This window comes from Apiotrichum porosum (assembly GCF_003942205.1).
Source record: "Apiotrichum porosum strain DSM 27194 chromosome Unknown scaffold_14, whole genome shotgun sequence".
Lineage (NCBI taxonomy): Eukaryota > Fungi > Basidiomycota > Tremellomycetes > Trichosporonales > Trichosporonaceae > Apiotrichum > Apiotrichum porosum.
Window position 1 is genome coordinate 545,561 of NW_021167121.1, and position 14,465 is coordinate 560,025.

Sequence of the window (14,465 nt, forward strand, 5' to 3'; positions counted from 1 at the left end):
GGCATGAGACGACGCCCCATTATTGGAACTGCTAGAGAAGACTGTAGAGGGGTAGACGTCGGGACAGTGCTGGAAGATGTCTGTGACCGTCTTTGACAGCTAGGGCACACTGACGTCCCCATCAACGGTTTTGGTCAGTCAGTGATCAGTGGTGGGTGACAATGGTCACGTGAGTTGTCCGAGATTGCTCCCGTCGCAAGCAATTGACTCCGGTCCCGTTCATTAGAGGCGAATAGGCTTACAGCGCAAATGGCCAAATGGACCACACGCGCCACACGACGCCTGAACACATTTTTTTTGCTCTCCATAAATTATAAAGCCAGTGACGTCAGCAGTGGGTCTGCTCGACCTCCCAGCTTTGCTCTTCTCCGTACCTCCGTGTTCTGTTCTATCCGATGCGCATGCATGAAGGGGTAAAAGAATTGAAGCCAGTAGTACATCATGGACAAGCGCCACATCCCTGCGCCATCGCCCCCATCCACGGGGCGCAAGATCGATCGACCATCCGAAAGTGAGAAGACCATCAAAGAGAGGAGAAAACAACCACACAATTGTCTAGACGGTTGTTTTAAACGTCAGACTTGCGAGCCTTCTTCTCGGCCTTCTTCGCCTTCTTCTCGGCCTTTCGCCGCTTGCGCTCCTCCTCGTCCTCGGACTCGGAGTCGGAGTCGGCCTTGCGCTTCTCCTTCTTGGCCTTCTTGTCGGACTTGTCCTTCTTCTCCTTCTTGTCCGACTTGTCCTTCTTCTCCTTCTTGGAAGGGGTGGCACCCTGGGTGGCGACAATGGTTGCCAACTCGGCGTCCATGGGGCCACGGTTCTTGGCGGCCTCGGCCTGGTCCTTCTCGACCTGCTTGACAGCCTCGGAGATCTCGACGTCGTCAATCTCCTCGTTGTCGTCCTCCTCCTCGTCGTCGAGGTCGGCGGCGATGGCGGTGAGGGCCTTCTGGATAGCGTCGGCGTTCTTGGAGACGGGGGCACCAGTCTCGAAGAAGTTCAGGCGCTCCTCAACCTGGGCGCGGAGAGCCTCACCAAACTTGTTGGTGGGGACGTCCGAGAAGCAGTCGATACGGCACGCGATCGAGCACTTGTTGGCGAGGAAACGCGAGATGCGGCCCTTGTGCTTGGCACCGGCACGGCCAATGAAGGTCGAGTGGTAGATGAGACCGTACTTGGGGGTGTTGCCCTTGGTCTTGAGGGCACGGAAGAGAGCCTTCTCGGCACCAAGGATCTGGACAGTCGAGGCGGGGTACTTGGCAAGGTTGGTGAGCGAACCAGCGTGCGAGATGAGACGGGCAGCAATGGTCTCGCCAATGAGAGCCGAAAGGTTGGGGGCAACGATCGACATCTTCTCGACGAGGTAGCGACGGAGCGACTTGCGGTACTCGGCGAGCTTGACAACACGCTCGGCAAAGTTCGAGATGTTGAGGAGGTCGACCTCGGAGATGTCAGAACCCATCGAGGCGCGCGAAGCGTCAAGGACGTTCTTGGCGCGGGTCTCGTCGTCATCGAGGATCTCCTGCATGTCGGCGATGGAGTCGTCGGTGAGGGTCGACTTGTCGCCAATGAGGACGGCGAGCTGGGCGTACTGGTGGGCGTCGGGGACGAGCTTGTAGAGCTCGGGGAAGTGCCAGCCGTACCACTCGCGGCAGCGCATCGAGAAGGTGTTGAGGTCCTTGTCGAGCTGGTCCGAAAGGGCAATAGCCTGGATGATCATGTTGTCCGAACGGTTGACGTTGAACTGGAGCACAGAGTGAGCACCGATATCCCAAGAGAATCCACCACCCCCACTGCCTTTCTAATACACACCTTCACCTTGCCACGCGAGTACGAGTGACCGAGACCGAGCTGGGCGATCTTGACGTCGCCGGCCTGGAGACCCTCCTTGGCGAGGAACTTCTCCTGGTGGAGACGGATGCCACGGATGAGCTCAAGAGCACGCTCTCCGGTGTCACAGGGGATGGCAAGCTCGCCCTGGATAGCACCGGCAAGACCACGCTCAGAGACACCGAGGAGGACAGCCGACTGCTTCTTGTTGCCCTTGGAGCCCTGCGAGGGGATAATGAGGGTAAGAGCGTTCTTGAGGTGGTCGTTCATGACACCCTCCGAGACGTCGTTGGCGTTCTCGAGAGCCTGAGCAGCCGACGTGAAGGGCATGAACGAGGCAAGCTGGACCATGCGGCTGAAGGTGTTGTAGTCGTTGATGGCATCCTGGAGCTGCTTGGAGCGAGCGGCGATCTCCTCCTGCAGCGAGACAGTGAAGAGGGCGTAGCCCGAAGCGCCCTCGTAGAGGACGTGGGTGAGGGATCCCGACATGGTTGGCGACGCGGGATGGGGGTTTGCTGAGCGGGGCGAGGTGAGCGCTTGCGGATAGTCGCTCAAGCTTTTGTGTCAAGAGATGAACCTCTTGGTGGATGGTATGGAACGGGTCAGAGACGGCGAGCAGACCTTGAATCCTCACCCAGTCTCTGTCCCACCAGCAGAGATTCACCCCCGCCGGCCGCACCAGCCCAAAATCGTCGAAGAATTATTTTTCTGCCCGACATTTCCTCCGCATTTTATCCCGCGCCAGGTCACGTGCAACGTCCTCTTGTTGCAGCTGTGGAGACCCCGCACGTCATATATATCGGCAACGCAGCGATGACTGGGACCGGCCGGCGAGACTGCGACGACCATAGACGGCAGGTCGGGTGACATGCAACCGCTCTCTCATCTGTACACAACACATCAGTTACTCACCCATACCATGGTCGAGAGGACACACTCGCCGTTCATGCCCTCTCACGAGGAGAGAATGTCGCCAAATCCTGCCCAGCCCAAAGTCAAGAAGGCACCGACCCCCGTGTCCGTGCACTTTGTAAGCTCCACTTGAGTCGAACAGTGACAAACGCTGACCACGCCCGCAGCTTGGAACATGTAGTGGTGAGCTGTTTCTGGTGGCGGACTGAAGCTCACATTAAGGTGGTGGTCCCATCGTCTCACGACACTGCTCATCTTTGGCAGTCGACTTTGGCAACAACATTTGGTGTATGTCTCATCTCGCAGCCTCCGCCATGCACATTCCGCTGACGCTCCCCAGTGTTCGATGCGGCCGATGGCACAAACAACCGCCTTCACCAGTCCTCGTTGCGCATGGTCAACATTTCTCGCATTTTCGTCACACACATGCATGCCGACCATGTGCTGGGCATCGTGGCCATTCTGGCCGTGGTCATGAGTGGTGTGGGACAGACGCCTGAAGGACTGGAGAGGCTCCGCAAGCAGGGCGTGAACAAGAAGGTGGGTTATAATGAGCAATTGTTGGAGCTCACACCAGGCCGATATCAACATTTACGGCCCCGTCGGTCTTCGCGAATTCATCCGTAACATCTTCCGCATCACGACTGCGACGCTCACAGGAGCGTTTGCTGTCCACGAGCTCATTCCCGAGGGCAGTCAACCTTCTGCCGGTTGCTCTCCCGAGGAGCTTCACGTCAATGAAGCTGTTGGCAGGGACATCTACGCCAACGCCGAGGGTGTCTGGGAAACTATTGTCGACGAGGCGCTTTTCAAAGGCAACAAGGGCTGGAGTGTGAATGCTGGGCCTTTGGTGCATCGAGGTTGGTCTTGCCACGCTGTGCTCTGCTGACCAGGCAGTCCCCTCAATCGGTTACGTGCTCAAGGAGCCCGATCCTACGCATCCGCTGGACCACCAGCGTCTTATCCCACTACTCCAGGCCAACTCCAAGGCCCTCGCCGCAATGGATCCACCCATCAAGCACCCACTCTCTGTCCTCTCTCACCTCACTTCCCTTCCCCGACCACCACCCTTCACTCTTCCGTCTGGAGAGGTACTCCACCCACCAGAGCCGACTGGCGAGCAGGGCCGAAAGCTCGTCATCTTTGGCGACTGTTCAGGTGGAACGCCGAACAAGGCGCTGCAAGCACTTTGCAGCAATGCCTCTCTGCTCATCCACGAGTGCACCAACGCCGCCATTCCCGAATCCGTGCAAAAGGGAGACAAGGGGCGGGCGGTGCGCGCCTCGGGCTTGGAACAGAGCTTGGAGAAGAAGCGTGATAAAGAATTTGAACTCGCCGCAAAGGACCGTGGTGTCGCCCGTGAACCATGGGTCTTTCACGGCAGGCATGACACGCTTGCTGCTGCCGTTGCCGCCGAGGACGAGTTTGAGGCCAAGCGGATCCAGGTGCGCAAGAAGGCCCAGTCACGAGGCCACTCGACGCCGGACGATGTCGGCGAGTTTGCCAACACTATCGGGGCGCGTCGTGTGGTGGTCAACCACTTTAGTGCAATGTACGTTCCAGTCGTGAGCCTGGCTCGACATTGCTGACAGCTGCAGGTTTCCATCGCCAAAGTATACAACCAACGACCCGTTCCCCTCCCTGTTGTCCCGGATGTCGCCCTTCCCATACCCAACGACCTCGGCAGCGTACCACGAGGCCAACACCCCGGCCAAGCCACTACACCCAAGCGAGCTGCATCTCCGCGTCATCATGCAGTCGCTCGTCAACCAGATCAGTGCAGCGTGGAACGGGCGCGATTGCGAAGACCACGCGGTGCAAGGTCCAGAACAGCATTTTGTGCGCCTCGCGGTCCCGTCTCGCGACTTCATGGTCATCCGCGTACCCAGCCACGAGCTCACAGAGCACGAGATGGACACTATGCGCGAGGCCCGAGAGGAGATCGTGTACGTCATGAAGAGCTGGGCGGACTATGGCGGCGCGTGGGTGGAGGAGGACGGGGAGGAGAAGCGGTGGGTCGGAGTCTGAGAGGTGGTCTCTGGATTTCCGACTTTGGCGGGCGGTCATCATATCGTAGCTCGTGTGGATAGAAGGCAGAGAAGGATGTAGTTCGGAAGCGACTGCGGATGCGATCCAGAACTCTCATCTTGCCTTACCGCCGCCACCACTCCTCGACGCTTTGCTTCCACTGCTCTATTTGTGGACGGGTGATCCACACCCAGTAGTATCCAGGTGGACGCGGGAATTGGAATTACGCGTGTGATCCGCGATACACGGAGAGATGCCAGATCTGAGATCTGATGTAGAAACAGAGTACGGCACGGAGAATGGTGTGGCTGCAAGGAACAACCACACGGTCAGATAATAGTACCTGCCGCGGAGCTCCCGACGCTCGATATAGACCCTTGCCAGACTTGCTCCTTGCCATTCCACCACCAGACACAATGCCCGCATACCGCTATGGCATCACATGGACGAGCGTGCAGTGCTTCTGGACTGCCTGGGCCTCGCTTAGATTTGAAGGCGGGGATCGGCGAGGTATGCCAGAGAGGCCTAGGTTGTTGGTTGTGAAGGACCTGGGACGATTGACATTGACGTTGCGACAAACTTGGGATCGACAGTCGAGGAAATGGTATAAAACGGTTCCAGAGGGAGTCTATCGCTCAACTTGCTCCCACGGCTTCCCAACTCGCCCCCTTCATCCCAAGCAGCTTGAACAACAACTCAGTGACAGTACAGTACAGCCATGTCGCCCTTTATCAACGACCACCCCGCCGAGGCCAACGTTCCCACCAACGACTTCAAAGCGCGCAACACTACCGCTGGGTCTCCCTTCCACGAGACCAGTGTCCACGACTACACCCCGTCAGACCCCAAGGAACGTACCTCGTTTTTCGCACTCATCCAACCCCCGCCCGAGCCCAAGACCGAGCTGGGCGTGTACCGTCTGCTCTCCCCGAGCGCTGGAAGTGAGCACACAACATCCACACCTGCCACTCAAGAAAGTGCTGACAACGCTCCCAAGTCCGTGTGTCGCCCCTGTGCCTTGGCGCCATGAACCTCGGTACCCAGTGGACGGGTCTGTTTGCAGGCAAGACGCTCGACCTCGACGGTGCGTGCAAGTACCTCGACACCTACTACGACAGTGGAGGTAACTGGGTCGACGTCGCCAGCAACTACCAGGATGGCCAGAGCGAGTACATCGTCGGTGAATGGATGAAGCGCCGTGGTAATCGCGACGACATGGTCATTTCCACCAAATATACCTCCAACTATATGATTCGCAAGGAAGGCTTCTACCAGGGTATTGGGATCAACTACACGGGCAACCAGAAGAAGAGCCTCATGCTTTCGGTACGCGCTTGAATGGCAGACAACAATCTGACTTTGTGCAGCTCAAAAAGTCGCTCGCGGCACTGCAGACTTCGTACCTGGACATTCTCTACGTCCACTACTGGGACTACACCACCTCGATCCCCGAGATGATGCAGTCCCTCAACGACGTGGTGCGTTCCGGCTCGGTCCACTACCTCGGGATCAGCGACACGCCCGCATGGATTGTCGCGGCCGCCAACGACTATGCCGCAGCGCACGGCATGGCCCAGTTTGTCATCTACCAAGGTAAATGGAACCTGGGTGAACGAGACATGGAGCGCGAGATCATCCCCATGTGCCAGCACTACAAGATGGGCATTGGTGAGTTGGCGCACTCAAGAGTCTCCAAACTGACCGGCCAGCTCCGTGGGGCGTCCTCACCCAGGGCCGCCTCCAGGCAGCCCACACCGGCGAGGAGAGGAACATGAACGTCCCACCACTCCCCAACGACAGTGGCGCTGTCGCAAAGCTTGCAGAGATCGCGAAAGAGCTCGGCGGTGTTTCCGTCAGTTCAGGTGAGCTGCCAATAGCCCCCCCGCATATACGTGCCACAAGCTGATTCCTCAGTGCTTATCGCATGGATTCGCCAGAAGGCCTCTTACGTCTTCCCCATCATCGGCGGCCACAACGCCACGCACCTCAAGGAGAACATTGACGCTCTCAAGATCACCCTCAGCAACGCGCAGATGGCCGCCTTGGACCAGTCGGCCGCGTTCGACCCCGGGTTCCCGTTTAACCTGTTCGGCACGGACCCGCACGCCAACCCCGGCGGCATGCCCAACTCGCCCTTCACTGGTACTGTGAGTGTAATGTACACATATCGAGCTGATGTATGTAGGCTGGCCAGATCAGGTTTGTTCCTCGCGCTTGATGAGGGGACGGACTTTGCTGGACACAGGTACACAGGAGATGGATGGGGAAAATGGGGAAAATGGGCAGAAATTACATTTGTATGCGGGCGAAGTTGATGCATATGATGTCGTGGAACTTCCATTCAGACCCCCACGGTCTTGGAACTCTTACTTTCGTTCCACCATGAAGGAAAGGCACCCCGAGATGGACCTTATGAAAGGCATTAGAAAGCGATGGAGAGAAATGAGTAATGGAATGCACGTTTTTATGCCTCGAGACGGTTGTTTTTCAAGCACAAACGCATGTTGCAGGTTGGTTTCCGCCGGTGGCCACAACGCACTATCGACTTTACAGTGCTGCACATCAAGAGCTTTAGGCGGCGTAGTTGGTTATTTCGCTGGGCGGATAACGCACTATCGAGTTCACAGTCCGGCATATTAAGAGCTTTATGCCGCGTAGTTGGTTTTTCGGCCGTTTCTTCACGCGCCGTCTAGAGTCACATTAGACGTTCACGAGTTGTCTTGGCCGCCATAGGTCTAGGTTACCAATGGGTGTGACTCCTGGGAAACGATATAGCCAAGGATGGTGTTTTGGCGGACTCCTGGCATTCTTTGGTGCTAACTTGATGCCGTCAACACCCACCAACCAGCAGCCACAGAGCACATCCCCGAGCATACCTCCCAAGAATCACAGTGGCACCTCCCAGCAAACCTCATAGTACTTAGGTGCCGCGCGATGCTGAGCTTTGAATAACAAGATACATACGTCCGGATTTTGCATATACGAAGGCGCAACGCTGTCTATCATGTGATTTCCCGATATCTACTTAACCTGCAAGCCAGCGCTACAGGAGTCCTTTTTATCCAACCACTGGCCACTAAGGGCGACCGCTCCCCGCCCACGGGTCATCCCGCCACCTAAATTTAAGCACCAAGCCTCTTCTTCTGCTCCTCAAACTCGTCCTTGATCTTCTTGGCAAACACGTCGTCTGTGAGGACCTTGAAGCCGAGGAGAGCAAGTCCCTTGGCGACCTTGATCGAGCGCTCGTGTGAATCCATGGTGGCCGCACCGGCGGTGAACTCGGGGGTGTGGTTGACGCCGTCTGTCTCGATGAGATACATCGGGTGCACGGCTGGGCATGCTGAGATGGTGATGTTACCGAAATCAGTGGACGCGGTCGTCATGCCATCGCGCTGGATATGCTGGTCGAAGACCTCCTCCATAATGTCGGCGTAGACGCCTGCCATGCGGATACTGTTGCGTAGCTCGGCGTAAATGTCCTTGTCCTTCGACTGGGTGGTGTGCGAGCAGCCAGTCGCGTGGGCGGCGCTCTCAAAGCAGGCGATGGCCTTGTTACGGACCGCCATGGCCTGCTTGACGTCTGGTGCGCGTACGTCGTATTCGACGTGCGAGGAGGCTGGGATGATGTTGTTGACCCAGTCGTTGGGACCCCTGATGACGCCGTGGACACGGACGGTGGGCTCGAGCTGCTGGCGGAGCATGGAGACGCCGTTGTAGCCCAGGACAGCCGCGTCGACAGCGTTGACGCCCATCCACGGCGCAGCGCCCGCATGGGCAGGCTTGCCGACGAAATCGACAATGAAGCCTGCACGGGCGAGCGAGGCGGGCTTGCCTTCGGCGGGGGCCTGGCCGTCATACCCGTCGGCGGGCATGCCACCACCGGGATGGGCCATGGCACACGCGTCGAGGCCGTCGTACACACCCTCATTGAACAGGATGATCTTGCCGCCGCCGCCTTCCTCGGCGGGACTGCCGATGACCTTGATGGTGCCCGAGATACCTTGCTTCTCCATGGCCGCCTTGCAGCCCACGGCCGAGGCGACGGCTACAATGGCGATGAGGTTGTGTCCACAGGCATGGCCGATACCGGGGAGCGCATCGTACTCGGCGTTGAAGCCAAACGTCCTGCCGCCAGATCCGTTCGACCAAGTAGCAACAAAGGCGGTCTCGAGCGAGGTGGGGTTGGTGATCGTGAACCCGAGTTTGGACAGCGCCTTGACGAGGTTGGCATGCGCTTTGCTGCGGGGAGGGGGGTCAGTGAGGGAGCTCTTTCAGTGCACAACACCGGTTTCATAGTTAGACTCACACTTCCTTGAAACCGAGCTCTGGGTTTTCTGATAAACAAGTCAGTTGGATAGATCCCCCCAGTGCACACGATTACGCACCATGAATTGCGAGGCTTAGGTCCCGCATGTCATTGTTGATAGCGTCGATCGCTGTAAAGACGTCGTTCTGCGTCTTGCTGTCGAGCCCATCGATCGTTGGGACTTGTGGATGCGCAGATGCCATGTTGTTGCGTATGAGGAGACGGACGTCGGCGGGGAGCGGATCGCGTGCCATTGAGTGGGCTTTAAATAGGAGGTGTGGGAGCTGGGGGCGGGGGGTCTGGGCGAGTGGGCACGATGGTGTTGGAGGTTGATTTCCGGATCCCATGACGTTGCCCCCCGTTTCCTTGTCGGTGCCCCCCGTTTCCTTGTCGGCGTCCTCCGCCTGCGTGGCAAGGGGATATAGCGAACGTCTTGCCTAGTTCCCTGGTGGACGCGCGCGTCGTCGGCCGAGTGGGCATGTGGGCATCGTGTCAAGGCCGTGTTGGAATGATAAGGGTGTCTGGCCTTGGAAAACAAAAAGCTTGCGCTGTTGGAAATGGGTGTATCGGTCCCAATTCCAAGCTCACATGCACAACATGAGGTCGCCTTACTCGTCGCAACGACATCGGAGAACAGCCGGTGAGCGCCGAGTGTCGAGTGTCGACGCTCTGGCCCATGCGCGAGGCGCCAGCCCTGGCAGAGCCCCGTTCGTCGGTCACGTGCAGACGCGACTGACTTCTGATCTTCCGAGTACCTGGCGCGGCAAAAGTGGGTGTGCCGGCGGCGGCGGCTGCGCCCGCGGCGGCGGAGAGAGAGAGAGACGTGACGTGACACGCAGACGCGTACTCTGAAGCAGCACATTGTCGCGTCTCACGTCCCGTTGCCTTGACGTTTAACTTTACAAGTCTCCATTGCATGCGCATAGGAATGTTTGGTTGCCGACCACATGTCCCAATCGGTACGCGACAGCCATGTGTCCATGCTGCGATGCGGGCGAGGTACAAACTATCGTGTTTCATTCTTCTCTTGTCGACCCCAAATGCCACCTTCACCCCTCTCCCCCACTTGGACCTGAGCCTAGAGCCAAATTAAATTGCTCACACCCCCGGCCCATCACAACAAGCGCGCGAGTGCACTCCTGCTTGAGCATGTGGGCGTCCTCGCAGCCCTCTCCACAACCCCCCGCAGTCAAGATTCAGCCCACAAAACATCCAGGGCCCCCTGCATATGCGGGGCAAGGCCACAGCGGCATATAGCGGCCCAGCGGGGTCCTCGACCAAAGTCGCGTCGCGGCCGGCGTGTGATCGCGTGTGAGCGAGTGGCACGGCACCGCCGCGACAGAAGACATCCGCCGTGCCCCAGACGCGCCATGGGCCCATGGGGGCCACACGCACATGCTCAGCACGCGCCGCGGAAAGGTACGAAGGTTGTGTAGTCTGTCGTACGCCTGGTCGGCCAGACACCGAGAGACCCTTTGTTGGCAGCTGCCCAGGCTGGCAGTACTGCTAGCTGTTACAGCCGCGCATGAGGTTGAGGAAGTGGGTTTGAGTATTTGAGCCTTCTCAAGTTGCGAGTTCTGTCTCTCATTCTCCTCCTTCCATTCCTCCCCTCCCCCCTTCTCTTCTCATCCATCATCCATTAATACCGTCCCTCCTCCCCCAGACTCTCATTGTAGACACACTCTTTCGTGCACTGCTCACTGGTAACTACACCTCACGACACCCAACGCCTTGCTACGAAGCCATCATCGACGTAGTGTTTTGCCCCCCTTCGGCTTCACACCTCACACCCATACCCCTACACTCTCTTGCCATCATCGTGCAGTTGACCGCCCTTTGAAGCTGTGTCTGTAGACTTTCCATCCCGACTGTGCTCTTTGCCACTCTCTCCGCTCGCCGCTTGCCAGAGGTCCAGCAACCAACCATGATGGTCCCGCTCGTCCGCAGCCTTGGGCTGTTGACCCTCCTTCTCTCCGTGTTCACCACCGCCGACGCCCGCGATGCCAAGCTTCGCATGAACGAGGCCCGCGGCGTCAATGTCGGCTGGCCTTATGGATCGAGCAAGATCAGGGGTGTCAACATCGGTGGCGTGAGTTCATCATCCGTGCTGCGGAGCACAGACGAGAAGCCACTTGGACACATGTGGTCTTTTTGATGGCGCCAAGGTTGTCTTTTACAGTTCACGCGCTGACCCAATGCACAGTGGCTTGTCCTTGAGTCTTGGATCACCCCTTCGCTCTTCACGGCCACCAACAATGATAAGATCATTGACGAGTGGACGTTTGGCCAGCTCCAGTCCAAGAGCGTCGCTCAGGCGGCTCTCCAGAGTCACTGGGACTCTTGGATCACCGAGGACGACTTCAGACAGATCGCAGGTGAGTCGCGTCGCTACCCATGAATAGCGAGGTTTGAACGGTTTACTAACGCGGACAGCCGCTGGTCTCAACCACGTCCGCATTCCGATCGGCTACGTGAGTGGAATAATAATCTGCGCCACAGTACCGGCCATGCTTGCTAACGGGCGCAGTGGGCCTACGACATCTCCAATGGCGAGCCCTACATCCAAGGTCAGGCTCCTTACCTCGACAAGGCAATTGGATGGGCCAAGACGTATGGTCTCAAGGTTCTCATCGACCTGCACGGCGCTCCCGGTTCCCAGAATGGATACGACAACTCGGGCAAGCTGGGAAGCGCGCTCTGGGCAACCAACAGCAGCAACGTTTTGCGCACCAAGAACGTTCTGGGACAGCTTTCAAAGACCTACAGTGACCCCAGCTACTATGGCACCGTGACCGCCCTCAGCCTCCTCAACGAGCCCGCCACGTACCTCAACGACCAGCTGCTGTCGACCACGCATCAGTTCTACTACGACGGCTACGGCGCTACTCGCTGGCCGTGGCTTCCTAGCTCCGCCTCCAAGTCTGGCCTCCTCATTGTCATTCACGACGGTTTCCAGCCTCTTTCGTACTGGTCCAACTACATGAGCGAGCCGAACTTCGAGTCCGTTGCACTTGACACTCATTTCTACAGCGTAAGTCAATATTGCACAGGAGCACGATCGCTGACGGTCATCAGGTCTTTTCGCAGGCAGAGAACCAGATGACGGAGGCACAGCACATCGCCGCTGTATGCGACAAGCAGAGCAGCTACGCCGCCGCGCCTCTCTGGCTCGTCGTTGGCGAGTGGTCTCTCGCCCGCACCGACTGCGCTAAATGGCTCAACGGCCGTGGTATTGGCGCTCGCTACGACGGCACCTATCCCGGCTCCACGAGGGTCGGCAGCTGTGACGGTTTCTCGGGCGCTGGCTCCACATTCAGCAGGTACGTAAATGGCTCGATTGAGTGGATGAGGGTCGTTGCTGATCAGTAGCTCGTACAAGACCTTCCTCAGGCGCTACTGGGATGTTCAGACCCAGGTCTTCGAAAACAACGGCCAAGGTGAGCTCGACAGGCCAACACATGCAGCTAACAGTGCAGGATGGATCTTCTGGGCCTGGAAGACCGAAACTGGCAGTGCCGAATGGAGTTACCAGGCCGGTATCGCTGGCGGTTGGATTCCCTCCAACCCCACCAGCCACACCAACAGCATCAGCTCGCTTTGCGGATAGATGACCCCTCCATTGTTGACATTGTCTGGCTCCTTTAGCATAGTCGTGTCTCTTTTAATATTCAACACATGATCTTTTGTCTTTGATGGTAACGTCAACTTTTTTGGACCGCAGTCCAGCGTTAGCCGTGTGACTGTCTTCTTCTAATGCTGCATAAAACAAATATCTAGTCATCCTCGTCGTGCGCGCCCTGCGTGGTCTCTCCCCGAAGCGTGTCAAGCTGCTCCCTGGTCCATGCTGGCTCAGTCACGCCACGCGCACGCTCCGCACGCTCATCCATCTCCTCTGCGTACGGCTCACGGAAGGCCACGCGCACCTTGTCCCAGAGGTCGGCACGGGCCTCGACCTCGCCACGGCCCTTTGCGCGCGTCTTGCGAAGCTGGGTGCGCATGGTAATGTCCTTGAAGTACACGCCCTTGCGCTTCTTGCGAGCAGGTGCCTCGTCGTCGTCGTCGCCGCCGAACATGTCCTCGTCCTCGTCCTCTTCCTCGTGGAAGGTGAGGAGCAACTCCTTCCGGGGCTGCGCCTGCATGACCACCTCGTACGTGCGTATCCGCTCGTAGGTAACGTTCTGGATGGGTAAGCGACAATGTCACGAGTGAAGGGAAACCCACGGGGAAGATGTCATCGATCTTCTCGTCCTCGCCCTGCTCTCCCTCCGTGAACACACGGAGCCTCTCGATAGCCTCTCCGTCCAGAGGGCGGCCCTCGAGCTCTCCGAGACGCGACAGGTCGTCCTCCTTGGGGAGGAAGTACTCCATGACCTGCTGGTCGTCCTCCATGACTGGACGGAGGACCGCGCGCTCCAACCGGTCCTTGGATGCGGTCGCACCAGGGTTCACTGCCGTCGCTGCACTTGGTCGCTCGGGGAACTTGATCATAATGTACGAGTTGGCCCACGCGTCGTCGTCGGGCAAAATGTCGTACGTCTCCACCACCTTGAGGTGCTTGCGCTTGGCGTCGGGGTGCTTCATCTCCGTGGCGTCCTGCGCACGCACGTCCGTAAACGTCTTCTCAATGGCGATAATCTGCGCCGTCTCGGACGCATCCACCACCTCGGCGCGCGACTCGGCGGCTTGCCGCCTGCGCACACCTTGGTCCTTCTTCTGCATGTACGACGTGTTGCGCATCCACGAGACCTCGGTAGGCTTTGCGTTGGCCGCATTGGCGCCATTGACGGCACCAAAGATCCTCAGAGGACCGAGGAGCTCCTGGTCTGCTGGCTCAATGTATGCCGAGTCGGCCACGGGGTTGAGGGCCGCATCGTTGCCGTCCCACACGCCGTCGTACTCGTTCAGGTCGATGGGCATGCCCATCTCCGAGTCGAGGAGCATGGGGAGAGGAGCACTGCTAGCGAGCTGGGTAAGGTAGCTCGGCTCGCCGAGACGCGCAATGTTGGTGGAGACATTGAGGAGCTTGGGCGGGAAGGGTGGCTCGGGAATGGGGTTCTCAAAGCGGACGCGGACGAGGAGATCGAGTTTTCTGAGGAATCAGCTGGGGCCATTCTGATGGAGGGGTGGACCTACGATGACTTTTTCGACATGGTGGGCGACTGGATTACACAGTGGACGCTGTAGATACACTGTTGTTGGTCTATATGCACCTCGTTGAGCGAGGAAACATGACCATCACAAGCGCCGGCGACGGCGGTTGGAGGGGCGCGGGACCAAAGTGAGGGTTCCATTCGTCGACGGGAGCAGATTGAGTGGCGAGCGCGCGGGGCTCCTGGCGGCGCGTTCAACAGTGTTTTCCTGGTTGACTGTACTGCTGTCAATAAGAACCATACAC

At 58.3% G+C, this 14,465-nt stretch overlaps 6 protein-coding genes across 6 annotated transcripts; 3 read left to right on the top strand and 3 right to left on the bottom strand.

Annotated features, from left to right (window-relative positions):
• Positions 1–568: 568 nt before the first annotated feature.
• Positions 569–2,313, bottom strand: NOP56 (snoRNP complex protein nop56; the record flags this gene model as incomplete). The annotated part of the gene is made up of 2 exons (XM_028618700.1): positions 569–1,738; positions 1,807–2,313. 2 exons carry the CDS (start codon positions 2,311–2,313, stop codon positions 569–571), a joined length of 1,677 nt encoding a protein of 558 aa, XP_028473067.1.
• A 430-nt stretch (positions 2,314–2,743) lies between these two features.
• EHS24_002994 (uncharacterized protein) lies at positions 2,744–4,764 on the top strand (the record flags this gene model as incomplete). The annotated part of the gene is made up of 7 exons (XM_028618701.1): positions 2,744–2,854; positions 2,904–2,919; positions 3,001–3,024; positions 3,077–3,276; positions 3,314–3,596; positions 3,634–4,288; positions 4,335–4,764. 7 exons carry the CDS (start codon positions 2,744–2,746, stop codon positions 4,762–4,764), a joined length of 1,719 nt encoding a protein of 572 aa, XP_028473068.1.
• A 718-nt stretch (positions 4,765–5,482) lies between these two features.
• Positions 5,483–6,982, top strand: EHS24_002995 (uncharacterized protein; the record flags this gene model as incomplete). Its single annotated transcript, XM_028618702.1, has 6 exons — positions 5,483–5,705; positions 5,762–6,090; positions 6,132–6,432; positions 6,474–6,626; positions 6,679–6,911; positions 6,950–6,982. 6 exons carry the CDS (start codon positions 5,483–5,485, stop codon positions 6,980–6,982), a joined length of 1,272 nt encoding a protein of 423 aa, XP_028473069.1.
• Positions 6,983–7,886: 904 nt separating this feature from the next.
• On the bottom strand, positions 7,887–9,324 carry EHS24_002996 (uncharacterized protein; the record flags this gene model as incomplete). The annotated part of the gene is made up of 3 exons (XM_028618703.1): positions 7,887–9,003; positions 9,071–9,098; positions 9,150–9,324. The coding sequence occupies 3 exons, from the start codon at positions 9,322–9,324 to the stop codon at positions 7,887–7,889; spliced, it is 1,320 nt and encodes a 439-aa protein (XP_028473070.1).
• A 1,670-nt stretch (positions 9,325–10,994) lies between these two features.
• EXG1 (exo-1,3-beta-glucanase) lies at positions 10,995–12,677 on the top strand (the record flags this gene model as incomplete). The annotated part of the gene is made up of 7 exons (XM_028618704.1): positions 10,995–11,159; positions 11,274–11,445; positions 11,504–11,541; positions 11,598–12,101; positions 12,146–12,390; positions 12,440–12,507; positions 12,547–12,677. The coding sequence occupies 7 exons, from the start codon at positions 10,995–10,997 to the stop codon at positions 12,675–12,677; spliced, it is 1,323 nt and encodes a 440-aa protein (XP_028473071.1).
• A 166-nt stretch (positions 12,678–12,843) lies between these two features.
• Positions 12,844–14,220, bottom strand: EHS24_002998 (uncharacterized protein; the record flags this gene model as incomplete). Its single annotated transcript, XM_028618705.1, has 3 exons — positions 12,844–13,248; positions 13,292–14,159; positions 14,204–14,220. The coding sequence occupies 3 exons, from the start codon at positions 14,218–14,220 to the stop codon at positions 12,844–12,846; spliced, it is 1,290 nt and encodes a 429-aa protein (XP_028473072.1).
• Between the last annotated feature and the right edge of the window lie 245 nt (positions 14,221–14,465).